This window comes from Aotus nancymaae, unplaced genomic scaffold, assembly GCF_030222135.1.
Source record: "Aotus nancymaae isolate 86718 unplaced genomic scaffold, 86718_ANA_hifiasm-v0.15.2.pri h1tg000039l, whole genome shotgun sequence".
Taxonomy (NCBI): domain Eukaryota; kingdom Metazoa; phylum Chordata; class Mammalia; order Primates; family Aotidae; genus Aotus; species Aotus nancymaae.
This window is the reverse complement of record NW_026988453.1, coordinates 5,126,912-5,154,836: the sequence shown is the minus strand read 5'-3', so window position 1 is coordinate 5,154,836 and position 27,925 is coordinate 5,126,912. Positions and strand designations below refer to the sequence as shown.

Sequence of the window (27,925 nt, the reverse complement as noted above, 5' to 3'; positions counted from 1 at the left end):
GGAGGATCACTTGAGCCCAGGAGTTCAAGATGAGACTAGGCAACAGAGGGAGATCCTCCTCTCAGCAAAAAAATTTTTAAAAAATTAGCCAGGTGTGATGATCCACATCTATGGCCCTGCCTACTTGGAGGATGAGGTAAGAGTATTGCTTGGGCCCAGTAGGTAAAGGCTGCAGTGAGCCATGATCATACCACTGCACTCCAGCCAGGCAACAGAGCAAGACCCTGTCTCAAAAAAAGATTTTTTTTTTTTTTGTGAGACAGAGTCTCACTCTGTCACCCAGGCTGGAGTGCAGTGGCACGATCTCAGCTCACTGCAGTCTCCGCTTCCTGGGTTTATGCAATTCTCCTGCCTCAGCCTCCTGAGTAGCTGGGACTGCAGGCGTGTGCCACCGTGCCCGTTTAATTTTTGTATTTTTAGTGGAGACGGAGTTTCACCATGTTGGTCAGGCTGGTCTCAAACTCCTGAACTCAAGTGATCCACCCACCTTGGCCTCCCAAGTGCTGGGCTTACAGATGTGAGCCACCACGCCTAGCAGGAACTCTATTATTTCCCCTTATAGCCTCACTTCTTCCTGGGAATACCAGGAACCTCATTTCTACTTCTGCTTCCCTGCATGACTCTGACAGTGTCTGTCTAGTTTGCCTCAGAATTGGCCTGTAGATGGTAATGTAATAACGTACAGCAGAGATATTCAGGAAGGCCTTCTCCTTTGTAGAAAGGGGAAACTGTGGGCACAACCCACGTCTTCCCCAATTCATTTTAATTATTTATTTATTTGTGAATGCTTAGAATGCAACATATGTTGCACATTTCAAAATAATGGCCATAAATTTTCCATTCTACAGAAAGGCATGATTTTATAGATTTAAAAGTTACAGGGCCAGGCGCAGTGGCTCACGCCTATAATCCCAGCACTTTGGGAGGCCAAGGCTAGAGGATCATTTGAACTCAGGAGTTCAAGACCAGCCTGGCCAACATGGTGAAACCCCATTTCTTCTAAAAATACAAAAAATTAGCTAGGCGGTAGTGGTGCACACCTGTAATCTCAGCTACTAGGGAGGCTGAGGCAGGAGAATTGCTTGAGCCTAGGAGGCAGAGGTTGCAGTGAGCTGACATTGTGCCACTACACTCCAGCCTGGGTGACAAACTGAGACCCTGTCTCAAACAATAAATAAGTAAATAAAAATTTACAATAAATTCCAAGCAAAAATAAAAATAAAGCTATAGACGTATTTTAGTTAAATTGAAGAAAACCGGCCGGGCGCGGTGGCTCACGCCTATAATCCCAGCACTTTGGGAGGCTGAGACGGGTGGATCACGAGGTCAAGAGATCGAGACCATCCTGGTCAACATGGTGAAACCCCGTCTCTACTAAAAATACAAAAATTAGCTGGGCATGGTGGCGCACGCCTTTAGTCCCAGCTACTCAGGAGGCTGAGGCAGGAGAATTGCTTGAACCCAGGAGACGGAGGTTGCAGTGAGTCGAGATCACGCCATTGCACTCCAGCCTGGGTAACAAGAGCGAAACTCCGTCTCAAAAAAAAAAAAAAAAAAAAAAAAAACTGAAGAAAACCAAGACATAAAGATGATCCTACAGCAGTGAGTGAAAGAAAACAGACAGATTATCTACAAAAGAATGGCAATTAGAAATTGGACCAAGGGCAGACCTCTTATTAGAAACATACAAGCCAGAGACATTATTTTCAAAATATTGAGAAAAAAAGCCAACTGTCAAATTGGAATTGTATACCCAACTAAACTATTTGGTCATGTGTAGTGGCTCAAGCCTGTAATCCCAGCACGATAGGAGGCTGAGGCAGGAAGATCACTTTGGCCCAGGAGTTCCAGACCAGCCTAGACAACATAGGGAGACCCTGTCTTTATAAAAATAAAATAAAATAAAAAATGAACTATTATTAAAGAATAAGGGAAAAATAGGTTTTTAGATTAAAATTGAGAGTATTTACCATCCATAGATCCCTAATAAATTCTAAAGGAATTATTTCAAGAAGGAAAACACTCACTGAAGGAAGGAATGAGATGCAAAAAGGAAGAGTGAGCAAAAAAAGTAGAAAAATTTAAACTAGCAACTCTATAAAACAACAATAATAATATACTAATAATGTTTGTGTGAAGGAATCAGGATAAAACTAAACTAACAGATTAAAAGTACATGAGAGAGGGGTAACTGAAGTTAAAGCATTCTAAGCTCCTTGCATTTATTAGATGGAGAGTAGGGATAAATGTGAGATCTTAAGTATCTGTATTAAGGTTTTAAAGGAAACCACTTAAGTAATATAAATTGAAGACAGTATATAACTCACAAATCAATAAATGGGCAAATACACAGTTAAAAAAAAAAAAAACTCAGCTGGGCGAGGTGGCTCACACCTCCAGTCCCAGCACTTTGGGAAGCCGAGGCGGGTAGATCACCTGAGGTCAGGAGTTTAAGACCAGCATGGCCAACATGGTGAAACCCAGTCTCTACTAAAAATACAAAAATTAGCCACGTACAGTGGCAGGTGCCTGTAATCCCAGCTACTCATGAGGCTGAGGTAGGAGAATCTCTTGAACCCAGGAGGTGGAGGTTGCAGTGAGCCAAGACCGTGTCACTGCACTCCAGCAAAGTGAGACACAGCCTGTATTTCTATTTACTAGTAATGAACAATGAAATTTGAGATTTAAAAACCAATACTAGGCCAGGCACAGTGGCTCACACCTGTAATCCCAGCACTTTGGGAGACCAAGGCAGGTGGATGACAGGTGTGAGACACCTAGGATTACAGGTGTGAGACCAACATGGCGAAACCCCGTCTCTACTAAAAATACAAAAATTAGCCAGATGCGGTGGCAGGTGCCTATAATCCCAGCTACTCAGGAGGCTGAGGCAGGAGAATCACTTGAACCCAGGAGGAGGAGGTTGCAGTGAGCCAAGATTGTGCCACTGCACATACCCCAGCCTAGGTGACAGAATGAGATGCCATCTCAAAAAAAAAAAATCCACAACAACAACAAAAAAACACCAAAAAACCCAATACCATTTACAAAGCATTTCCTAAAATGAAATATCGAGGTTTAAATATAACAAACTATATGCAAGACTATATGCTAAAATTACAAAACACAGATAAAACTCAATCCCAATAAACACTCCAGCAGGCTTTTTGGTAGATAATAACAAGCTCATTATAAAATTTATAGAGACAGGCAAAGAAACTAGAATAGCCAAACATTGAAAAAAATAAACAAAATTGTAAGACTCATACTTTCTAATTTCAAAACTTACTATAAAGCAATAGTGTGATCCTGATGAAAGGCAGACACATAGATTAATGGGACAGAATAGATATCCCAGAAATAGACTTTGACAAAGGTGCAAAAAATAATTATGGGTCACATTTCTTACAGTGGACTTATATCACAATATATAAAGAACTCTCAGAACTAAACAGTAAGAAAAACAATTTAAAAATGTGGCTGGGCGTGGTGGCTCACAGCTGTAATCCCAGCACTTTTTATTTTTTTTTGAGACGGAGTCTCAACTCTATCGCCCAGGCTGGAGCGCAGTGGCACCATCTCAGCTCACGACAACTTCCACCTCCTGGGTTTAAGCAATTCTCCTGCCTCAGCCTCCCAAGTAGCTAGTATTATAGATGCCCACCACCACGTCTGGCTAATTTTTTGTATTTTTAGTAAAGACCGGGTTTCACCATGTTGGCCAGGCTGGTTTCAAACTCCTGACCTCAAGTGATCGGCCCACCTTGGCTTCCTAAAGTGCTAGGATTAAAGGCATGAGCCACGACCCCCAGCCAATAATCCCAGCACTCTGGGAGGCCAAGGTGGATAGATCACTTGAGTTTAAGGAGTTCAAGACCAGCGTGGGCAACATAGTGAAAACCTGTCTCTACAAAAAATATAAAAATGAGCCGAGCGTGGTGGCATGCATCTGTAGTCCCAGCTACTCAGGAGGCTGAGAGGGAAGGATTGCTTGAGCCAGGAGGTGGAAGTTGCAGGCGAGAGCTAAGATTGTGCCACTGCACTAGTGCTCCAGCATGGGTGATAGAGCCAGACCCTGTCTCAAGAAAAAAAAAAAGCATGAAAGATTTGAACGGACACTTTACTAAAAAAAAAAAAAAAAAAAATAGACACACAGATGGCAAATATATGAAAGGATGGACATCATTAATCATTAGAGAAATGAAAATTAAAACCACTGTGTACCTGTCAGCATTGCTAACATAAAACCAATGGCACTACCAAGTGCCAAGAATGCACAGCAGCCAGAACTCTCATAGGTTGCTGGTGAGAGGCAAAATGATACAATTTGGGAGACAATTTCGCATTTTCTTATAAAGTTAAACAGATACTTGCCTTAGGACCCAGCGATACAAGATATTTATTCACCCAAGATAAATGAAAACAGGTTCACACAAAAACCAGTAAGTAAATGTTTATAGCAACTTTATGAATAATCATGAAAAATTGGAAATAACTCCAATGTCCTTCAACTGGTGAATGGATGAACAGACAAGGATACATCTGCACAACAGAATAAAAAGGAACAAATGATTGATTCACATGCCATCTTGGACGAATTCAATGCACTTTGATAAATGACAGAAACCAGATCCAAATACTGCCTATCATAAGATTCCCTTTATCTACCGAAAAGATTAAACTATAGACAAAAAATACACCAGTAGCTGCCACGGGTTGGAAGGAGTAGGGGGAGGGGTTGGCTATAAAAAGGCAGCATGGGCCTGACACAGTGGCTCACACCAGTAATATCAGCACTTTGGGAGCCCGAGGTAGGAGGATTGCTTGAGCTCAGGAGTTCGAGACCAGTCTGGACAATATAGTGAGGGCTGGTCTCTACTAAAATTAAAAAAAAAAAAAATTAGCTGGGCATGGTGGCACATTTGTAGCCCCAGCTACTCAAGGGGCTGAGGCAGGAGGATTGCTCAAGCCTGGAATATCAAGAGAGCCCTGATTATGCCACTGCATTCCAGCTTGGGCAACAGAGCAAGACCCTGTCGCAGAATGAAAAGAAGAAAAAGGCAGTGTGACATTTTGGGAGCGAGGTAATTGTGGTTTAAGATTATTTGTGTGAAACTGTGGTGGTGGGTGGCCATCTCTCAGCATTTATCAAAATTAGTTGAACTGTACCCCACAGTGAATTTTACTGAATGTAATTTAAAAATCATCCAAGATGTGGAGAGAAAGACGGAATGAAGACTGGGGAAATGAATACAATTGCATTGCAAATGAATTGCATAACCACTCTGAAGGGAGCAGGGAAGAAAGTATACTTAAATAGCTTTGGAACATGTTTTGAATACTGAAGACTGAAAACAACTGTGTGCAAACACTATTCTAGCTGGCAAATCCATTTCTCACAGAGCTATGGTTTAGTAAGTCCAAAATATATGTAACCAGGATTGAACAAATGAGCAAATTATTATAATGAGAAGCCACGTTTCTTGCTGTTACAACTAAGACAGCTAGAATGAATCCTGTGGTGCTAGATTGGAGTTGGAGGGACTTAGTTTTTTAGCACATGGACACATACAGAAATACACACAAGTTTATGTGCATATGTTATATACTACATATGTTTTCTAGCTTTATGCACTGACAGAAACTAGAATATGCAAAACATGGGGAAAAGGAGGGAAAATAGCCAGTAATTCCTTGTCTTTTTAGCTAAAGGTGTTAGCCATTGCCAGTTTTCTTGTTTTTGAGACAGGGTCTTGCTTTGTTGCACAGGCTGAAGTGCAGTGGTGCGATCTCAGCTTACTGCTCCCTCCAACTCCCAGGTTCAAGGAATCTTCCTGCCTCAGCCCCTTGAGGGCTGGGCCTACAAGCATACGCCACTATGTCCAGCTAATTGTTTTGAATTTAATAGAGACCAGGTCTCACCCATGATGTAACAAATTGAATAGAATTATTATTGAGGCTGGACGCAGTGGCTCATGCTTGTAATCCGAGCACTTTGGGAGGCCAAGGCGGGTGGATCACCTAAGGTCAGGAGTTCGAGACCAGACTGGACATGATGAAACCCTGTCTCTACTAAAAATGCGAAAATTAGCCTGGTGTGGTGTCTGGCATCTGTAATCCCAGCTACTCGGGAGGCTGAGGCAGGAGAATTGCTTGAACCCAGGAGGCGGTGGCAGTGAGCCGAGATTGTGCCACTGCACTCCAGCCTGGGTGACAGAGCAAGACTGTCTCAAAAAAAAAAAAAAAAAAGCATTTATTATTTCAAGTCATTCTCCTGCCTTCAGCCTCCCACCTCCTGCATAGCTGGGATTACAGGCATGCACCACTACATGCAGCTAATTTTTGTATTTTTAGTAGAGACAGGTTTTCACTATGTTGGCCAGGCTGGTCTCGAACTGCTGACCTCGTGACCTTCCTGCCTCGGCCTCCCAAAGTGCTGGGATTGCAGGCATGAGCCACTGGGCCCAGCCTAGATAGAATTTGGACAATGAGTTTTAACTAAAAGTAACATGCCACAGGGTGGAGCTATGACCATACTTCCATAATTTGCAGACATTTCCTATTTGAAAACAGATGCACTTTTTGTTTTTGAGATGGAGTCTCGCTCTGTCACCCATGCTGGAGTGCAGTGGTGCGATCTCAGCTCACTGCAACCTCTGCCTCCCATGTTCAAGTGATTCTCCTGCCTCAGCCTCCCAAGTGGCTGGGATCACAGGCACACACCACCTTGCCTGGCTAATTAACAGATGCACTTTCAAGATAGCAGGTGCAGTTGTATCCATATCCAAACCAATTCAGAAATCCACTATTGCGGCTGGGCACAGTGGCTCAGGCCTGTAATCCCAGGACTTTGGGAGGCCAAGGTGGTGGGAGGATCACTTGAGTTCAGGAGTTCAAGACCAGCCTGGGCAATGTGGCAAAACCCTGTCTCTATTTAAAAAAGAGAAGTAATCTACTATTGCATGCCAGTTTGGCACAAGGTGTCAGATACAAGGAAAACCAAATGGGATATTTCTGACAGGCATTTCAACCTTAAAAGTGAGAAACTAACTTCACTATTCCAGTAGGGAAAACCTCCTTCCTACTCTGCTTGTTTCTCCAGTTATTTATTTTAGCAAGTAAAACAACTAGTATACCAAATTTAGTTTTAGAATATTTATTAAACAATTCAGCTGGGGATGGTGGCTACTACCCATAATCCCAGCATTTTGGGAGGCTGCAGCAGGAAAATCGCTTGAGACCAGGAGTTGGAGACTAGCTGGGGCAACACAGCGAGACTCCATCTCTACAAAACGTAAACTCAGCCAGACATAGTGATGCACACCTGTAGTACCAGCTGCTTGGGAGGCGGAGGCGGGAGGATCCCTTGAGTCTAGGAGGTCAAGGCTGCAGTGACCTATGATTATGCCACTGCACTCCAGCCTGGGCAACAGAGCAAGACTGTGTGTCTTAAAAAAAAAAAGTTAAACCTAGAACTACCATATGACTGAGCAATCCCACTCCTACGTATATATCCAAAAGAATCAAAAGTAGGAATTGAAACAGATAGTTGTACACCAATGTTGATAGCATAATTCACAACAGCCAAAAGGCAGAAATAACCCAACTGATAAATAAACAAAATGTGGCATATGCACACGATGGAATATTCAGCCATAAAAATTTTGCTACATGCTACAACATGGATAACCTTAAAACATGCTAAGTACATTAAGACAGACACACAAAAACAAATATTGTATGATTCTACTTATATAAGTTACCCAGAAAAGACAAATTCAGACAGCAGAATTTTGGTTACTAGTGGTTGTGGAGTGGAGAGAATGGGAAGTATTTTTTTTCAGACGGAGTTTTGCTTGTCACCCAGGCTGGAGTCCACTGGCACGATATTGGCTCACCGCAACCTCCGCCTCCCGAGTTCAAGCCGTTCACCTGCTTCAGCCTCCTGAGTAGCTAGGATTATACAGTAGCGCCACCATGCCCAGCTAATTTTTGTACTTTTAGTAGAGACGGGGTTTCTCCAAGTTGGTCAGGCTGGTCTTGAACTCCTGACCTCAGGTGATCTGCCCGCCTTGGCCTCCCAAACTGCTGGGATTACAGGTGTGAGCCACCATGCCCGGCAGAGAATGGGAAGTTTAAAGGTACAGAGTTTATGTTGGTGAAGGCTGGACGTGGTGGCTCATGCCTGTAATCCCAGGATGGGGTGTGGGAGGCTGAGGCAGGAGGATGGCTTGAGGCCAGGAGTTCGAGGCTACAGTAAGCTATGATTGTGCCACTGTATTCCAACCTAGGGTTACAGAGTAAGACCCTGTCTCTAAAAACAAAAGTTTATACTGATGATAATGAGAACATTTTGGGCATACATAGTAGTGATTGTTATACAACATTGTGACTGTGTTTCAGTGCCACTGAATTATACACTTACCAACAGTTCATAAATATTTTTTGTATATTTTACCACAGTAAAAAAAGCCCAAATACCCAAACACAATCAGCAATTAAATGCCTACCATATGTACGGCAGTGGGACAAAAGATAAACTGTTTACAGTACCCACATGGATTTGTTCTCCACTTCCCACAGATGCAGGCAAATGTGGAATTAACTAACATCATGCCTCCTATAAGGCCACATGTCACTTCCAATATTATCAGGAAAATGGCCTGTTCTGAAGTGCTCGTCCATTTTCCAGGCCCAGCCAGACCCCTAAATATATCCTTTATGAAGATCAGCTTCAGACGACTTGGAACACATTCAAAACAGTACGTATTTTATTTTCAAGCATACAAGAAACTCCCAACTCTTTCAGTGCCAGTAACACTCTTCACAAATTCTTCATATAGAACTGGGTATATTGGAAGCAAGTTGTTTCCGGCGAAATTTCTGATGATCAGGAATTAAGACTCAGAAGCCCTAAACGTAAGAGAGTTTTGTATCCAGTATCCTCAAAACCAAGACATAGTGTATTTTACTTTCAAAGTAAAGTATAAATATTTTACCATATCCTTCAATCCAAAAAGCATTTCACTGTGAAATGATCCTTGTTGACTCTGCATAATTCTCACACATAAGTCACTTCAAGTGAGATGAAGGACTAACTATAAAACATGCATTATTTGAAGTATATAAGCATGAAACGTCCAAGCCTACAACTTATCTTAAAAGAAAGAATAAGTTCCAGCATTTTATTGTTTGAATAACAGAACACACAAAACCAGGCAGAGAAGTCCCTAAGGAGATGAAAATCTATTTCACTGTTTTTTGGCGCTTTGGTCCTTCACCTTTCAAGCACTTACTGTATTTTCCTTTAATGATTTAGACATTTATTTTTATCACAAATGCAATTCAAGTGTGAATAAATAAATGCATTATCTTTTAGCACCCCTTTCCCCCTTGTTCCTTTAAATAGAAAAAAGTGCTAAATGTCTCTTTATAGCCTTTTGGCCATAGCTGTCCCATGGTTTTAAAAACGGACTGTAACTTGATCTTCTGAAATCCTTCTCAAACTACAACTCATTCTGTTAAAGAAATCCTAGGAAAGAAGTCCTACTGATATTGTCGATAGTCTCCAAAAGGTGAGGAAGGTAATTGAGTTGAAGGCAACTGGGAGGGGTCTTCCGCAAATTGAGGACCTGCAAGTGACAAATAAAAAGGATTTTTAAAAAATCACCTGAATATTATATAATTAAAAAGAACAAGTCTCTATAGAAAGTAAATAAAATCAATCAACTAAAAAAAATGTGCTAAATTAAAGCTATACCCCTAATTTCTTTATAGATCTGCCTAATTCCCATAAGAGTACTGGAGAACCTTCAAATTTGGTATAACATATGACAGACTGGCTTGTTATGCTCCAGAATGAGCAGCTCTCAAACGCTATGTCAGACGGACTAATTTTAGCAAGAAGCAAAATTCAAGTTTTTAAAGCAATTGCTGTAACAAGCTGCCATATATCAAGATTGGAAGAGTTTCTCCCACTTCTTGTCATATTTTTCAGTAGCTATTTAAAATTATTTTCACAAAATGTAAGTATCTTAGTCATGTTTTAAGAGACCTTGGTAATCCAATTTATATAACCAATTAAGTAGGGAAAGAGATCTAAAATGAGAAGATCCCCCCACCCCTCCCCAGCTTGCTGTAGAACAAAGTCTTGCAGTTTTCATTTCCAAAGGATAGGAGAGCCTGTGAACTGAGAAAAACAAAGTGGCTTAAAAAAAAAAAAAGACTTTTAGGGGATGAATCACTCTTTTCTCCTTTAAGAAAAACTGAAGTAGACTAAAAAACGTCTGGAAGGAAGAGAGAAAGGGCAGTGGTAGAATTCTCTGAAGCTTTCAAAATGCTTCATTCACATATTTTTACTTCACTATAAATGCAGTTATCTGTTAATTACAGAAGAATTGAGAAGATACTAGGTAAAAAAAATAAGCTGGAGAAAACCACTGTTACCATTTAAATACAGTTCTATCTTTTCCCACTGTTTTAAAAGCTTTTTCATGTAAGTTCATTGGAAAAATATAATTAACTTTTCAAAGATTTCCCCCCGACACAGATTTCAAAAACACATCTCCTGTCTAAAAATAAATACACCTCTTTAGGCTGCTTCTATATAAATGTGGAGTTTTAATTACTCAAAAGGAGATTCCAGCTGGGTGCAGTGGCTCACAACTGTAATCCCAACACTTTGGGAGGCCGAGGCAGGAGGATCTCTTGAGCCCAGGAGTTCAGGATCAGCCTGAACAGAGACCTCGTCTCTACAAAAAATACAAAAATTAGCCGGGTGTGGTGCTGCACACCTATAGTCCCAGCTGCTCAAGAGGCTGAGGTGGGAGGATCGCCTGAGCCCAGGAGGTCCAGGCTGCAGTGAGCCGAGATCACACCACTGCACTCTAGCCTGGGCCACAGAGACTCTGTTTCAAAAAAAAAATTAAAATAAATAAAATAAAATAAGGAGATTCCCTCTGAGGAAAAAAGCTGAAAACAAAGTACTCAAGGCTAACTTCTATAAGGCAATGTAACTATTTAAGTTTTTGCTATATCCATTTCTGAATTTCTAGAAATATGAAACTCTTTTGATGTTTTATGTAGTCTTTCACACTGAAGTGGTCAAAGAAAAATTGGAAAATGACCATCACAACAGTGTTAACTCAGAAGTAAGGAATGAAAAACAAACAGAAGGTGAGAGGGTCTGCAAGGTCATCTAGATCACCTCACTGGCATCTAATGAGTAGTGCACTTGGAAAATTGTGCCAAAAAGATACTGAATCTCTTGCTAGGTGCCTCAGGGAAATCAAAGCAAATTGGGAATTATGATCTATTCCTAATGCTCAATCTTTTCCAAGCTCCAAAAATAATTTTCAACACGTCTCACTATTCTACATATTTCCTTCCAAAATGCCAGGTTAAATTTTCACTACATTATCTTTTTTATTTTTTTGAGACGAAGTCTTGCTCTGTTGCCCAGGCTAGAGTGCAATGGTCTAATCTCAGCTCACTGCAACCTCCACCTCCCTGGTTAAAGTGATTCTTGTGTCTCAGCTTCCCAAGGAGCTGGGATTACAGGCATGTGCCACCATGCTCGGCTAATTTTTGTATTTTTAGTAAAGACAGGGTTTCACCATGTTGGCCAGGCTGCTCTCAAACTCCTGACCTCAAGTGATCCGCCTGACTCAGCCTCCCAAAGTGCTAGGATTACAGGCGTAAGCCACTGTGCCTGGCCACCTCACAATCTTTCTCCATCCTTCCACTGTCAAGGATATTTTTGTTTAGACACTGAAGTTTTTTTTAAGAGATGGGGTCTTGCTCTGTTGCCCAGGCTAGACTTGAACTCCTGGGTTCAACTGAGTAGCCTCCTGAGTAGCTGGGACTACAGGAATGTACCATCTTGACAGAAGTTTTTTGTTTGCTCTCTGCATCAGACAGTAGGAACAACAGGCAACAAATTACACCAACAAATTCTTAAAGGTACTTCCCCAGTGAACCCTAAAGTGCCCTTCCCAAATATAAGTCACTTTCCACTACTCTCTTCTTCAAAACAAGCAACACTATCTAAAATAAGCTAATTTATTTGTTAATGTGTTAGTCTGTCTTCCCTTACCAGAATGTAAGTCCTTGAGGGCAGGGACTGTCCTGTTCATTATCTAAAACAGTGTCTGGCATGCAGATGTACAATACTAAGTTGTCAATTGACTATCATTATTGTTACACATCTATAGAACCATTTTTCAAGCCTCTTTAAAATGATCAGATATTTCTTACAATATATAAGCACTGATAAAACCTAAGTACTATAAAGATGAACAGCAAATTATTTACACAAAAAACTTGTTATTGTGGCTAAACATAACATGTTCATTTTTTACCTATTATCACAGTCCTCATGAACCACAGCATATTAACACATACCACACATTTTAGCAGACAAAGTATGTTCTTTCTTAACATCAGAAAACCATTCCAAAACATTTGTGCTATGGTTTTAAGCAAAAAGAATACTCACCATTGGGAAACTGTGCAGAGGCAAATCTTGTCAACAAGATACCAGCTCCTTCAATTAAAGCTAGGAGAATACCACCCATTGCAGCTGACCCAACCATGGCCACTGGTCCATCTGAAGACATTAATAACAAAGAGATTTTTTTTTTTTTACAGAAATTTAGTCTACTGTAAAGAAGAGAACTGTCCATATGGCTACATGTTTCCCCTAACTCTCTCTCACTGCCTAAGACCTAGAGTCAGTAAACTACAGCCACCCACTGCCTATTTTTGTAAATCAAGTTTTACTGGAACATAGCTATACTCTTTTGTTTATGTATTATCCATGGCTGCTTTCATGCTATGACAGCAGAGTTAGGTAGCTGTGACCAAGACCACACGGCCTACAAAGCCTAAAATATTCACTATCTGGCCTTTTACAGAAATAGTTTGCAAACTCCTTGGTCTAAACCACTAAGCTCAAAGAAATTCTGTTTTGCTCTCTGTCCCAAGGATTCAGAAGATGGTTCTAAGTTTCTTAGTCATAACAACTCTATGTGGCAGGTATAATTATTAATTAACTCCAGATTACTGGTGAAGAAATTATAGTATAAAAAGTTTGGTAAACTGCCCAGTCATACAGCTAATAAATGGCAGAACCGGGACCTGAAGTGCTCTCAACCACTGTAATATATGGCTTAGAATTCCATGCCCTCTCATTCTCAAATATTCCAAATAAATAGAGCCCCTTGCTTTTTCCCCAAATCACCATAACCCTGACCACCCAGGCTCAAGTGATCCTCTTGCCTCGGCCTCCAGAGTAGCTGGGACTATAGGCATGCACCAACACACCCAGCTACTTAAAATTTCTTTTGTAGAGACCAGATCTCCCTATGTTGCCCAGGCTGATCTCAAACTCCTGGGCTCAAGCAATCTACCTGCCTCAGCTGCCCAAAGTGATGGGATTATAGGCATGAGCCACTGTGCCTGGTCAATGCTGTTTTATATATTACAGATGTCATTCAATTAAAGTAGATGAGGTTTTCCAAAAAATGTGGCTTCTACTAGTGTGTCTAATGACTACTTACTTCTTGCTGCCAGTATGGCTCCCGTTAAGGCACCACTTGTGATGGAGTTCCAGGGATCTTCCTTTCCTCTAACTTGAACCATACTACAGTCAATCATGGAAAACAGGCCTCCCCAAACTGCAAAGCTACCTATTTTATTGTAAAAAGAAACAAGCAAATACTAATTTAAATTTCACCTTCTATTTAAAATATTATACTCAAAAACAACACTCACTATATTCTCAAAACTCTTATAGTCCAAACAAATACATGCAAACACAAGTTTGAATAAACACTGAACAAGAGTCAGAATACTTCTTTTGGATAAAGCTTGGATTGTATTCCATCAGCTGGAAAATTAGCAATGGCCCAAAGGCTAAAAGAAATAAGCTGGCCGGGCGCAGTGGCTCATGCCTGCAATCCAGCACTTTGGGAGGCTGAGGTGGGTGGATCACCTGAGGTCAGGAGTTTGAGACCAACCTGGCCAACATGGCAAAACCCTGTTTCTACTAAAAATACAAAAATTAGCCAGGCATGGTGGTGGGCACCTGTAATCCCAGATACTGAGGCAGAAGAATTGCTTGAACCCAGGAGGCAGAGGTTGCAGTGAGCCGAGATCATGCCACTGCACTCCAGCCTGGGCAACAAGAGTGAGACTCCAACTCAAAAAAAAAAAAAAAAAGAAAACAGAAATAAGCCAAGCCTAAAAGAGTCAAGATGCATATGTGTGAAAACAAGCAAATCACCTTTCCAGAACACCATATCTCTGGGTTAAGCACCAATAAACAAAACCAAATTACTCTGCTTCCTCTTTCCTTCTCCTTTTCTTTCATAACTTTACTTACCTCTATTTTTGGCCTTTCTTCATTATATGTCATTGAGCATCTACTCTATGAAAATCACGTATGGGAAAACAAAAGAAATCCAGCTATTCTGGAATGTATTACAGGTGTAAGCCAATACATGCTTAAGTGGCAAATGAATGATATAAATAGCTAGAATTATGGAACATCAAAGGGATGGAAATTGTCCTTCCATCTTTTATTCCTGAGGCATGAATTTAAAATGACCTTCACTGGGCACGGTGGCTCACACCTGCAATCCCAGCACTTTGGGAGGCTGAGGTGAGCAGATCATGAGGTCAAGAGATCAAGACCATCCTGGCCAACACAGTGAAACCCCATCTCTACTAAAAATACAAAAATTAGCTGGGCGTGGTGGTGCACGCCTGTAGTCCCAGCTACTTAGGAGGCTGAGGCAAGAGAATCGCTTGAACCCAGGAGGTGGAGGTTGCAGTGAGTGGAGATTGCACTACTGCACTCCAACCTGGCAACAGACTGAGACTCTATCTCAAAAAAAAAAAAAAAAACAAAAACCTTAAATCAGCAGATTACTTTGTGCTTAAACTCTGCCTAAATACAAAAATATTGCAAAAGAGAGAAACAAAGACCCACACACATACATACATAAATATAAATAAAATCTAAAAAGACAACACTACGATTTTAATTGTCAGCATTTCTGGATGACATAACAGATGATTTTATTTCATTGTGTTCTTCTATATTTCCCAAGTCTAAAACAAATACATAAGACTTGCATCATATAAAAAGTTATTATATTTAATAAGATTAAAGAAAAAAGTGGCTGGTCCTTTCTTTGTTGTCTCCATTCTCACTGCCTCACTTGATTAAGCAAAAAAAGAAAAGAAAAGAAAAAAAAGCTGCACAAAACAGCTCTAGTCACTTTAATCTTTACCCTCTGAAATCTCAGGGTAGGAGGTAACATGTGTTAGAGCAATAAACTGAGTTCCACCAAATGTCTGAACCAGAGCATCTCCAGGATCTTTTTCCAATTCTCACATTATCAATTAAATCTAGTGGATAGTACCAGTGAAAGTATAGCATAAGCATCCTCATGTTTAGTCCAATATTAGACATCACATACTATGTAAAAACAACAACAACAGCTATTTCTTCTAACTCAGTAATTCTATGCCCTGGGAGAGAGCTATAATGTCTACGTATATTAGAATTACCTCACTAAATTTTTCTGACAAGACTCTCCCATATCCTCACGAGAGCCTGAAATCTCCCCATCCCTTGAGCATCATTGCCAGAGTAAGTTTTGACTGATGAGAATGGAGAGTTTGAGTCTAAGCAAGGTGAGGAGGAGATCCATAAAGGGTAGCCTGGTGTGAGGAGCCAGAGCCAGATGAGGTGAATGTCTACACACCTGGGCTGCCTAGAATAAGGTTTTAGAGCCTAAGCAAGGGAGAGATTCACAAGGAAGGCAGCCCGGCATGGAGTGTCAGAGCATACCCTGACGAACGGCAGCATGTTGTGGGGTACCACAGACCAAGCAGGTTAAGAAGGCAGGTATATATATGAAAGGGAAGAAAACTGATTCTTCAATGCCTCCTGGAGAAAAAAAATAAATGAATCCTGTGGGGCTGAATTGGAAATACGAGGTATCAATGCAAACTCGTGATTTTTAATATGTATAGATTTAGAGAAATACAGATTGCATACCATTCTTCTTTTTTTTTCCTTTTCCTTTTCTTTAAATTTTGTTTTGTAGAGAGGAGTTCTCTCTAAGTTCCAAGGCTGGTCTTGAACTCCTGGGCTCAAGCCATCCTCTTGCCTTGGCCTCCCAAACTGCTGGGATTACAGGTGTGAGCCACCACTCCTGGCCCTAAATGCCAGTCTCAACTAAAAGGAACTGGGCTCTTTGGAGAAATGGCTATGACAGGAAAAGCTGCCCTGCCCACGGCTAGGGCAGGAAAAGTACAAGATGAGCCTGAAATGTCTTCTTCAAAAATGCAAGAAAGTACTGAAAGAATAACAGGGACATGTCAAAATCATATCTGAATTTTCCTATGAAAATATAAGACCTAAGGCTGGGCGTGGTAGCTCATGTCTGTAATCCTAGCACTTTGGGAGGCTAAGGTAAGCAGATCACCTGAAGTCAGGAGTTTGAGACCAATCTGACCAATATGGTGAAACCCTGACTCTACCAAAAGTACAAAAATTATCCGGGCTGTGGTGGCATGCACCTGTAATCCCAGCTACTCAGGAGGCTGAGGTGGGAGAATCACTTGAACACTGGAGGTGAAGGTTGCAGTGAGCCAAGATCATGCCATTGCACTCCAGCCTGGGCAACCCTCTCAAAAAATAAAAAATAAAAAAATAAGAAAAAATAAGATCTTTCAGAACTGTCCCTGCACCTTGATTTGAGTGCCTTAGTAAATGCTCACTAAGTTAATAAAAACATCATGAAATTAAAATACCATGAAAAATTCTCCATAGTTTCCTACAAAAAGCTAACCTCAAGGATTTGAAATGGATAACTCTGATTCACTCATAACACCACTCACTCTTCCTCTATTTCACCCTACTTTTTTAAAAAAAGAAAACTCTCACAGTTTCCCCTATTACCAACATCTACATTAGCATGGACCATTTGCCACAACTAACGGTCCAATATTGACACAGAGTCTTGCTCTGTCACTCAGGCTAGAGTGCAATGGCACTATCTCAGCTCACTGCAACCTCCACCTCTCAGGTTCAAGTGATTCTTCTACCTCAGCCTCCCAAGTAGCTGGGATTACAGGCACTCACCACCACACACAGCTAATTTTTGTATTTTTAGTAGAGACAGGGTTTCATCATGTTGGCCAGGCTGGTCTTCAGCTCCTGACCTTAGGTAATCCACCCACCTCGGCCTCCCAAAGTGCTGAGATTATAGGTGTGAGACACCGTGCCCAGCTGACCCATTACTATTAATTAGTCCATACTTAATTCAGATTTCCTTAGTTTTTAAATGTCCTTTTTCTGTTCCACAGTACATTACATTTATTTTTTTATTTTATTTTTTGGAGACGGATTCTTGCTCTGTCACCCAGGCTGGAGTGCAGTGGCACAATCTCGGCTCACTGCAACCTCCGCCTCCGAAGTGGAAGTGGTTCTCCTGCCTCAACCTCCCAAGTAGCTGGGACTATAGGCATGTACCACCACACCTGGCTAATCATTTAGTTGTTATGTCTCCAAAGACTTCTTTTGGCAGTGACAGTTACCTGATGGCATTTAACTCACTGAAAAGGTATAAGATGATAGAAGCAGCCTCTCAAAAAAAAAAAAAAACAAGCAAAAACCTATATGGCTTTTGCACATACCATAGGTTCAGGGTTTGGTGTGGACTTTAATACCACTTATCATTCTTGAACAACACCAACACTAAAACAAAGAAAAACTAGTTACTAATTACTTGCCAGGGTAGATAATTATGACAGAGGGAAAAAATGAAAAAGATACATTACCTCAACCCTCAGGGCCTAAATTTCCTCATCTGGAAAATGGGAGATAATAATAGTACTAATTTCTTCATTATTGTAAGAGTTAAATAAAATAACACCGTAAAACACTTAGCAGAGTGCTCGGCAAATGCTAAGCACTCAATAAATGGTAGTTATTAGCTACTAACTTCTCAAGAAAAACAAAGAGAAGATTATTTTGATGCCCAAAACTTCTAAGGAATGACTGAAATATTAAGTCTTTCTCATGTCGTATATACAATCTCTCCAATCTATATCCTTGTGTTGTTTGTTTTTGTTGTTGTTTGAGACAGGGTCTCACTCTGTCACCCCGGATGGAGTGCAGTGGCGCAATCTCACTGCAGCCTCAACCTTTGGGCTAAGTGATCCATCCACATCAGCTTCCCTAGTAGCTGAGACCACAGGTACATGCCCCAATGCCTGGCTAATTTTTGCATTTTTCTGGAGATATGGGCAGCCATGTTCCCCAGGTTGGTCTTGAACTCCTGAGATCAAGCTATCTGCCCAATTCAGACTCCCAAAGTGCTGGGATTACAAGTGTGAGGCATCGCACCCAGCCCTGACTATACCTTTGTAAGGGAATATAACCTACAAACATTTTTTCATCACCTCCCTTTTCCCAGTTTCTGAATAACTAAGTTTACAAAGTACAAAGAATAGAATCTTTTCAAATTTTGCAATGACTTCTGCACAGTGTCCAAAAGCTAACATTGGAGAAGAGCCCAATCAGCGTGATCAGTTTCTCCTGCATGAAACCCCAATCCTTCAGATCATATTCTTTTCAGTTTTATGTTACCTCAGAAGCTATCATTTCTGACTCACAAACCTGAGCTTTTTTTTTTTGAGACAGAGTTTCACTCATTACCCAGGCTGGAGTGCAATGGTGCAATCTTGGCTCACTGCAACCTACACCTCCTGGGTTCAAGTGATTCTCCTGCCTCAGCCTCCAGGGTAGCTGGGATTACAGGCATGAGCCACCACACCCAGCTAATTTTGCATTTTAAGTAGAGACTGGGTTTCTCCATGTTGGTCAGGCTGGTCTCGAACTCCCAACCTCAGGTGATCCGCCCACCTCGGCCTCCCAAAGTGCTGGGATTACAAGCGTGAGCCACCTCACCTGGCCTCAAACCTGAGCTTTAAACACACTGTCTTTCTTCTGGAGAAAGAAAAAAAAAATCACTCAGTATCTAAAGGACAGAGACAAGATTTTCAAATGGGTATCATAAAATTCAGGTTAACTTTTCAAGAAAGAACTATGGGGATATATGTTTGTGACAAACTATTAGACCAAACTAAAATCATTAATTGTTGTAATCTAAAAATAAAAAATAGCTCCATCTTCAAATAAACAGAAAAAAATAGTTCAGTAAAAAGGAAAATTCTGCTCACCTCCTAACTGCGGAGCCCTGGTTTTAATAGCTGTCAAACTCCCTCGTAGTCTGTGGTTTACTCCCTATAACAAAACAAAGGAAGCAACCAAAAACATATTAGAAGTACATTTCTAAGCCACTGATGGGCCCACCAGTAATACCATCAAACCCAAGTTTCAAATGGTGATAAAATAAGACCATTCACTCACTTACCACTGGAGAATTGCGAAAACCTTTGATTGCTTGAAAGATACCTCCACCAATGGTACCCATCGTAAAGGCCCCACCACAGTCATCCACAATTCTCCATGGGCTAAGAACGGGGCAAAAAAAAAAAGATTACCATATTTCTCATTCACAAATCATAAAACCTTCTTTGCTAATGCAGTAAGGGATGGAACAGATTATACTGCAGGACCCGCTGCAATCAATAAATATTTGGCCTATAAAATGACTTGAGGAAATGCTGTAATCAAACAGGCCAGTCAGAAAATCAAAGCAGATTTGACTACAAAGCTAACCAGGTAACTGATTATATTCTTTCAGGACATGTGTACTAAGAGAAAGCAAAGGGAATACCTAACAATTTAGTAAATGAAAACCCATTATTTTTCTAAGATCTTTAACTCAACATAGTTAAATATTTTAACCCTCTGCTAACCTGTGTCATTACAGTACATCAAACAGCTATTTACGGTGTGCTGAGTCCTACATATCTAAGCACAATCCAGAATGGGGATAACTGCTTTGAAGAAGGTTAAGTCTGAAGAGCCAGGAGACCCTAAAACTTGTATTTTGTATGCCATTTGGGGAAGAGGGAAACACAAAACAGGCAACAGGGCTAGGATAGCAGAGTAATAATTCAAGGTCCTGGGCATTTTGACAAATTGAGGACATCTTGGTTCCTGCTCTTACACAATAAAACAAATGATTAACCAAAATATCAAGATTTGATTTTTTACTTATGACCCCAGAAACTTTAAACTCTGGTAACCTGAGACTTGTGAGAGCAATTACATTGTTTTATAATTATTTATGTGTGTGGTTTATTCATGCTCAATAAACGCTGAATGAAAGAATGAATTTCTGTCCATGGATTTTTCAGAGAACACATGCTATTACCTCTTCCTATTTCCCAGGTAATTTTTGCCCCCCGCCCATCCCCAGAAAGAATTCCAAGGAGGAAAACAAGGCCGGCCCCACAGCCTAAAGGAGCTTATCCAAACCCCTTGGCTAAAATGTATGTTCCATTCATTTAAAATGCTTCACTCTGCGGATTCATATCATGATACAAGTAAAACCTCAAGAATGGAACCCCCTCAAACGCCTATCTTCAGTTCCTCAACGCAGGAAGTGAGCAAGCGAGGCGGAGGGACGCGCCCAAGGTCACCTCAGCGAACAGAGGGGATTTTAACTGGACCCGCACAAGACCGACTACGCCCTGCGTTGGGAGGAGGTTCCAAGGTTCTATCAAACTCAAGTCTGGACCTCTTCACCATCCACCCCAAAGTCACAGGGGTGCTGGGTTGGGAGAGCGAGGCTCAAGCGGTCAGGGAGGTAGTGGGTACAGGGCTAAGAAAAAGACTGGCCACGAAAGACCGCACTGCTCACAATTACCAGGCCCAAATCGACGAGGCTGCGGTTGAGTCTGGCTTGCAACTTGGAAGCCTGGACAGGGGAGAAGGAGGGCAGTGGGCAGGGGGTGGAAAGAGAAATGCAAAGACAGCGGTGAGACTCACCAAGGCTCTCGCGCGTACTCCTCCATCTTGACTCCAGCGCCGCGAGTGATGCCGGGCAAGCTGGGCGGAGCCTGACCCCAGAGGCGGAAGTGATCCCAAGAGGACGGCCTTAAGGTGTATGAGGATTGGTTCACCGTTTCCCCCTGCAGCCAATGGGAGCCGGGACTCCTGTGGATAGCGTGTGGTTGGGATATTGGTCGCGGCGTGGCGAGACTGGCCCCGCCCACGTCCTCGAAGGCCCTGGGTCCGGGCTGTGTGGGCGGAGAGCTACCAGTGACGGAGTCACACTACCCAGTTACCAGAGGTTCCTTGGCCCGAGATCAACCCGATGCTTCCTAAATACGCTTCTTTTTCTTTCTTTCTTTTCTTTCTTTCTTTTGCTTGCTTGCTTTCCTTTATTTTTCTTTCTTTTTTCTTTCTCTCTTTCTTTCCTTTTCTTTCTTTTTCTTTTTTGGTACTTTTGCTGTCAAATGTGAATTAATACTACCTTATTCGTCACGTGTTGTGAAGCCATTACCATATACACGTAACTCCTTTAGGGCAGACAATGTCTTAGTGATTTATAATAACCGCAGTGCCTAGAATGTAGTAGCTGCTTAATAAATGTTTGTGAAATTGAACTATTTGAGCCATCTGGAGAGCCATGACCAATTTGGAGCCCTCGATTTCAGGCCTCTCCACCAATGATCACCAGAATGTGTGAAGATGTTTGGCTCAGAGAAGAGGGGACTTATGGGGACCTGGCCGGGGATGGTGGCACGTGCCTGTAGCCCTGGCTATTCCAGAGACTGAGGCGGGAAGATTGCTTGAGCCCAGGAGGTCTAGCCTGCAAAGAGCTGTGATCATGCCACTGTACTCTAGCGATAGAGTGAGACCCTGTCAAAAAAAAAAGAAAAGAAAGAAAGAAAACGGGGACCCATGGGGCTTTTAGTTTACTGTCAACAAAATCCCAATCATGTGATGGCTGTTAAAGGTGCTCTTCTCCATTCTGTATGTTTGTAATTGACTTTAAAACATGTATATATTTATTTTATGGATAAGTCGACTTGATGAATAACGGAAGACTGCAAAAGGGAGTGAAGGTCTCTCCAAAAGCTTGGAAATGAAGTAAGCAGATGAATTGACCCCTCCATGGAACTAAATAAATGTGTCTTTCGTATGAGAATGGTTCATACTACTCATCTGATTTGGGTGTGTAAGTTGGAGAAGACTTGTTTGGAATGTGACTGTAATTAAGAATAGTTAACTCTATTTAATTGTACAGGCTGAAGAGAGGTTGTGGGAGAGGGCACGTGGAGGAATTCAGAGGGCAAGAATCTGATGTTTAGTCAGCACTGCAGACCTGGTGGGTATAAATATTTCAGTAACTAGAGATTTGCACACTCATGGGGCAAGGATATTCTTTCTGGTCTCACCAGGACCTAGATAAAATATCCCTTAGCTCTAGCTACCTCCCTTTATTCTTGTTCTGAATTTATTAGACAATCGTCTTCTTAATTAGCTTCTGAATAGATTTCAAAATAGTGGAGAATACCCTGGCTTGTGTTTATAACTGTTCTTCTCCATTTGGTAGTTAATACTGGCTTATGTATCTGCCTCTTGTGAGTTAAGTTATTTTGGCTAAATCACCAGGAATAGTCAGGGTTTTCCAGAGAAACAGAACCAAGCGGATATATGTGTATACATATCCTATGTGTGCAAATACATAAATATCCTTTTGGTTCTGTTTCTCTCTATATGTATCATATATAATTAATAAGTAAATATTTATTTATGATGAGTAGTTGGCTCACATGATTATGGAGGTTAAGTCCAATAATCTGTGTCTGCAAGCTGAGATGGAGGAAAGTCAGTGATGCAGTTCAGTCCAAGTCCAAAGGCCTGAGAACCAGGGGAGCTGATGATGTAAATCCCAGTATGAGGGCAGGAGAAGGTGAAATGAGATATCCCAGTTCACCAGTGAGGCAGGAAAAGAGGGGCAGATTCTTTCCTCGGCCTTTTCAATGCCCAACTACGCTGAGTAGGGCAATCTACTTTGCTGAGTCTACCAATTCAAATGCTATTCTCATCTGGAAACATCCTCATGGACACACCCAGAACAACATTTAATCTGAGCACCCTATGGTCCACTCAAGTTGACATATCAAATTAACCATCACAGTGATGATGAGTTTCCGAGTTTACAAAGCTGAAGTCCAGCTTCTAGGCTGTGGTTCCCCAGCTCATTTAATTCCAACAGTCCCTATCCGAAGGGAGTTTACTGCTCTGGGAAGCCCCGGTCAAGTGGCTAAAGAAACTTTGAGTAAAGAGACTTCTCACTCTTTGATCTCTTTTAACTGCAACAGATAACAGAACATTTTTGACTCGGCAGGGCCCATGATTTAGTCTTTTTTGGGTAGAGAAGGAAGATGTCACGTCTCCTCAAAAATACTCACTTCCACTTGGTTCCAGGGTGCTAAGTGAAGAAAGTTTTTGAAAGGGTTAGAAGGGGCCGGGTGCGGTGGCTCACGCCTGTAATCCCAGCACTTTGGGAGGCTGAGGCGGTTGAATCACGAGGTCAGGAGTTCAAGACCAGCCTGGCCAAGATGGTGAAACCTCGTCTCTACTAAAAATACAAAAATTAGCCAGGCATGGTGGCACGTGCCTGAAATCCCAGCTACTTGGGAGGGTGAGGCAAAGAATTGCCTGAACCTGGGAGGCGGAGGTTGCAGTGAGCCAAGATCATGCCACTGAACTGTGGCCTGGGTGACAGAGTGAGACTCCATCTCAAACAAAAAAAAAAAAAATGAAAAGAAAAGGAAAAAGGATTAGAAGGGTTGGTACTCTAATCTCCCTCTAGTGAGTCTTAAAGAAGTCTGAGGGACTGTGGTGGCCCTCACTGATGTGATACAAAGGCATAAATAGAAGAAAGCAGTGGAGGTCCTTTAGAGAAGACTCACTATAAAGGTGAGGGGAGTTTGAACTTCTGATTCAACATACCAGTGTATAGTCTATTGAAAGTTACTGTCCTGGGCTCAGGATAGGACTGCTGCTAGAGCCCCATGTGGTCAAGGTACTCAGTAGATTGAGCTGGCTGCTGTGGCCTAAGGAACTCCATGCACCAGGTCATAGGTCACGTGCATGGCACCAAACCCACAGTCCCACCAGGTCTAAGTCCTGGAGAAATTCAGATTGGCATGGATAAGTCAGCCTCCTGTTGGGTTTAGGGTTTTAGTTTGTGACCGGGGCTGATTTGGTGGACAGAGGGGTTTGGCTAAAAGGTGACATTGGTGGAGAGACAAGGAGGCAATCTCTCATCTCTGCTGCCCCCTTTTTCCCTCCCACTCTTTCCTCTCAGGAAGACATTAGTCTGGCCTGTGTTCTGTCTCGAGCTCTCCTCTGCCCGATTCTGCTGATTTCAGGAGTGTTGGACCAGGCCAATGTCTTGCTTCCAGAGGTAAAGTCTGCTGCCTTTTAGGGAAACTGTCAGCATCCCTGCAAAAGGAGAAAACCAGTATGAAAACTTCTCTTTTCTGTGGTCTCTTTCAGGTCCCTGCCATAGTCATTGTATGTCAGCATATCTATTGATCTTTACATGTATATACACATACATATATCTACATAATTTAAGTCTACGGCAGGCACTAGTTAGTGCTTACAATGTGTCTCATGCTGTTAAGTATTTTGCATGCATTATCTTATTTAATATGCTCAATAATTCCATAACTCTGTGAATTAGGGGTTTTTGTTAGATTTATTTTATTTTACTTTTTGTTATTATTTTTTTAGACAGTTTCACTGGGTCGCCTAGGCTGGAGTGCAGTGGCATGATCTCGGTTCACTGCAAGCTCTGCCTCCCAGATTCAAGAGAGTCTCCTGCCCCAGCCTCCTGAGTAGCTGGATTACAGGCATGCGCCACCACACCCGGATAATTTTTTGTATTTTTAGTAGAGATGGGGTTTCTCCATCTTGGTCAGGCTGGTCTTGATCTCCCAATCTCAGGTGATCCACCTGCCTGGGCCTCCCACAGTGCTGGGATTACAGGCCATGAGCCACCGCGCCCAGCTTTTTTTTTTTTTTTTTTTTTTAAGAGATGAGTCTCACTATTTTCCCTAGGCTGGACTCAAACTCCTGGGCTTAAACAATCCTCCCGCCTCAGCACCCCAAGTAGTTGGGATTCCAGGCATGCACCACTGCACCCAGCTTGTAGATACTCATAATATCCTCATTTTCCATTTCCTAAGGCTCAGAGAGGTTAAATAACTTACTTAAGGTCACACATCTCAGATTTGAGCCAATGTCATTTGACTCTAGAGCCTGTAGTCTTATCTGCTATATTATACTGCCACCCTATATTCCTGAAAATGTGACTTTCCTGGGGTCATTCAGCCCAACTGAGAGCCACCTACGCATTCACTAAATTGGTTCTGGATCTCACTCTTCCCCCCTACCCTGCACCACATATTTTGACTGGAGCTTTGGACCTCTTCGCCTTCTTTTCCCTCCCCATCCCTCTAGCCACAACAGTGCTTGTTTTCCTCTGGGGAATAGACCATGCCAGAGTCCCCTGATATCCAGGATAGACTTGTCTCAGGTGGTAGTGGATTCTGAGCTGGAACAACCCTACAGAGTGGGTAGGGCAGTGGCCTCTCATTGTAGGGGCTGGAGGTGGCTATACTCCCTGGCCTCTGGGTTCCCAAATCCTCCAGCTCCAGCCGTGATGCCTTTCTAGGGAAGACTTTTGGAGTCTGTGAGCAGTCTCAGGGAGCCCTTGGGGCTCCAGGGAGTCAAAAGCTTCTGACTGAGTCATGTCAGAAGAGCCAGCGATTTGGAATTGGGAGGCCTGACACAGAGAAGATACTGGGGTTTAAGTGTAGAGACCTTTGGTTAGGAGGCATGAGTCCTGCCCTTTACATTTGAAAGCTATGGATTTATTTTTCTTTTTTTTTTTGAGAGAGAATAGGAAGGAGGAAAAAGGAAGAGAAAGAGAGAGAGAGAATGGGGAGGAGGGAGAAGGAAAAGAAAGAGGGAGAGAGAATGGGAGTATTGCTTTCTTGCCCAGGCTAGAATGCAATTTAGTAATGGGTATTGAAAAGCTCTTTTATACTGATAATTATACTTAATGATGTAGTCAGGAAGGAATAAGGGAAGAAGATAACAAACAAACAGCCAACCAATATTTAATTTAAACCTATGAAATGCTATGCGATTACTGAGGAGTGATTTACTTCCAATTATATAGTCACCTTTGGAATAGGTGTGAGGTGGTAATGTATGTTTTGTGTATTTGAAGTGGAGAGTTCTATAAATGTTTATTAAGTTTACTTGTTCCGGGTCTGAGTTCAAGTTCTGAATATCCTTGTTAATTTTCTATCTCGTTGATCTATAGAATCGTTAGCTCTTCTTGTTACATTGATCCTTTTGCCATTATGTAATGTCATTCCTCGCCTCTTTTGTTCTTTGTTGCTTTAAAGTCTACTTTATCAGAGGCGAGAATTGCATCTCCTGCTTTTTGTTTATTAGTTTATTTTTACTCTCTGTTTGATTGGTAAATCTTCCTCCTTCTCTCTGAGTCTTTGTGTATTGTTGCATGTAAGATGGGCCCGGATGCAGCATACCGATGGGTTTTGGCTTTTTATCCAATTAAAATATATATAGGTTTAATACCGGCATTTGATGCTAGCTGGCTGTTTTGCCCATTAGTTGATGTAAATTTTTTATTGTGTTAAAGTTCTTTGCTTTTTGATATATTTTTGGAAAGGCTGATATTGGTTGTTCCTTTATATGTATAGTGCTTCTTTCAGAAGCTCTTGTAAAGCAGGCCTGGTGGTGGTGAACTCTCTAAGTACTTGTTTGTTCGCAAAAGATTTAATTTTTCCTTCGCTCATAAAGTTTAGTTTGGCTGGATAGGAAATTCTGGGTTGAAAGTTCTTTTCTTTAAGGATGTTAAATATTGGTCCCCACTCTTTTCTGGCTTGTAGGGTTTCTGCTGAGAGATCTGCTGTAAGTCTGATAGGTTTCCCTTTATGGGTAACCTGACCTTTCTCTCTGGCTGCCCTTAGTATTTTCTCCTTCATTTCAACCCTAATAAATCTGGCAATTATGTGCCTTGGGGTTGGTCTTCTTGAAGAATATCTTTGTGGTGTTCTCTGTATTACCTGGAGTTGAATATTACCCTGCCTTGCCAGGTTGGGAAAATTTTCCTGAATGATATCCTGAAGAGTATTTTCCAACTTGGATTCATTCTCTTCATCACATTCAGGTACACCTATCAAACGTAAATTAGGTCTTTTCACATAGTCCCATATTTCCTGGAGACTTAGCTCATTCCTTTTCATCCTTTTTTCTGCATTCTTGTCTTCTCGTTTCATTTCACTGAGCTGGTCCTCGACTTCTGATATCCTTCCTTCTGCTTGATCAATTCGACTGTTTAAACTTGTGCATGCTTCGCGAAGTTCTCGTGTTGTGTTTTTCAGCTCCATCAATTCACTTATATTCTTCTCTAAATTGTCCATTCTCGTTAACAGTTCGTCAAACCTTTTTTCAAGGTTCTTAGTTTCTTTGCATTGGGTTAGAACAAGTTCTTTTAATTCACAGAAGTTTCTTATCACCCACGTTTTGAAACCTGCTTCTGTTATTGGAACACACGTGTAATCTATTAAGCCTTGTTCCGTTACTGATGAGGAATTGCAATCCCCTGTAGAGGGAGAGGCATTCTGATTTTGAGTATTCTCTACCTTTTTACGCTGGTTTCTTCCCTTCATTATATATTTGTCCATCTGTCGTCTTTATAATTACCGGCTTTCTAACTGGGTCTCTGACGTCCAACTTGTTGATTCCCTGCGCCGAAATCTGAGCAATCCACTGAGCCGGCCAAAACAGCGGTGTTAAGATTGCTGGTGCTTTTCTGCCCGGGAATCTCCGGACTCTGCACCAAGAACTGGCATGCTAAGACACCAGCAAAAC

At 41.7% G+C, this 27,925-nt stretch overlaps 1 protein-coding gene across 1 annotated transcript; it reads right to left on the bottom strand.

Annotated features, from left to right (window-relative positions):
• Window positions 1-8,749: 8,749 nt before the first annotated feature.
• Window positions 8,750-21,030, bottom strand: TIMM17A (translocase of inner mitochondrial membrane 17A). Its single transcript, XM_012459488.2, has 6 exons — window positions 20,981-21,030; window positions 19,455-19,554; window positions 19,261-19,324; window positions 13,560-13,688; window positions 12,497-12,607; window positions 8,750-9,632 (listed from the first exon to the last, which is right to left on the bottom strand). The coding sequence occupies exons 1-6, from the start codon at window positions 21,004-21,006 to the stop codon at window positions 9,547-9,549; spliced, it is 516 nt and encodes a 171-aa protein (XP_012314911.1). The 5' UTR covers window positions 21,007-21,030; the 3' UTR covers window positions 8,750-9,546.
• Between the last annotated feature and the right edge of the window lie 6,895 nt (window positions 21,031-27,925).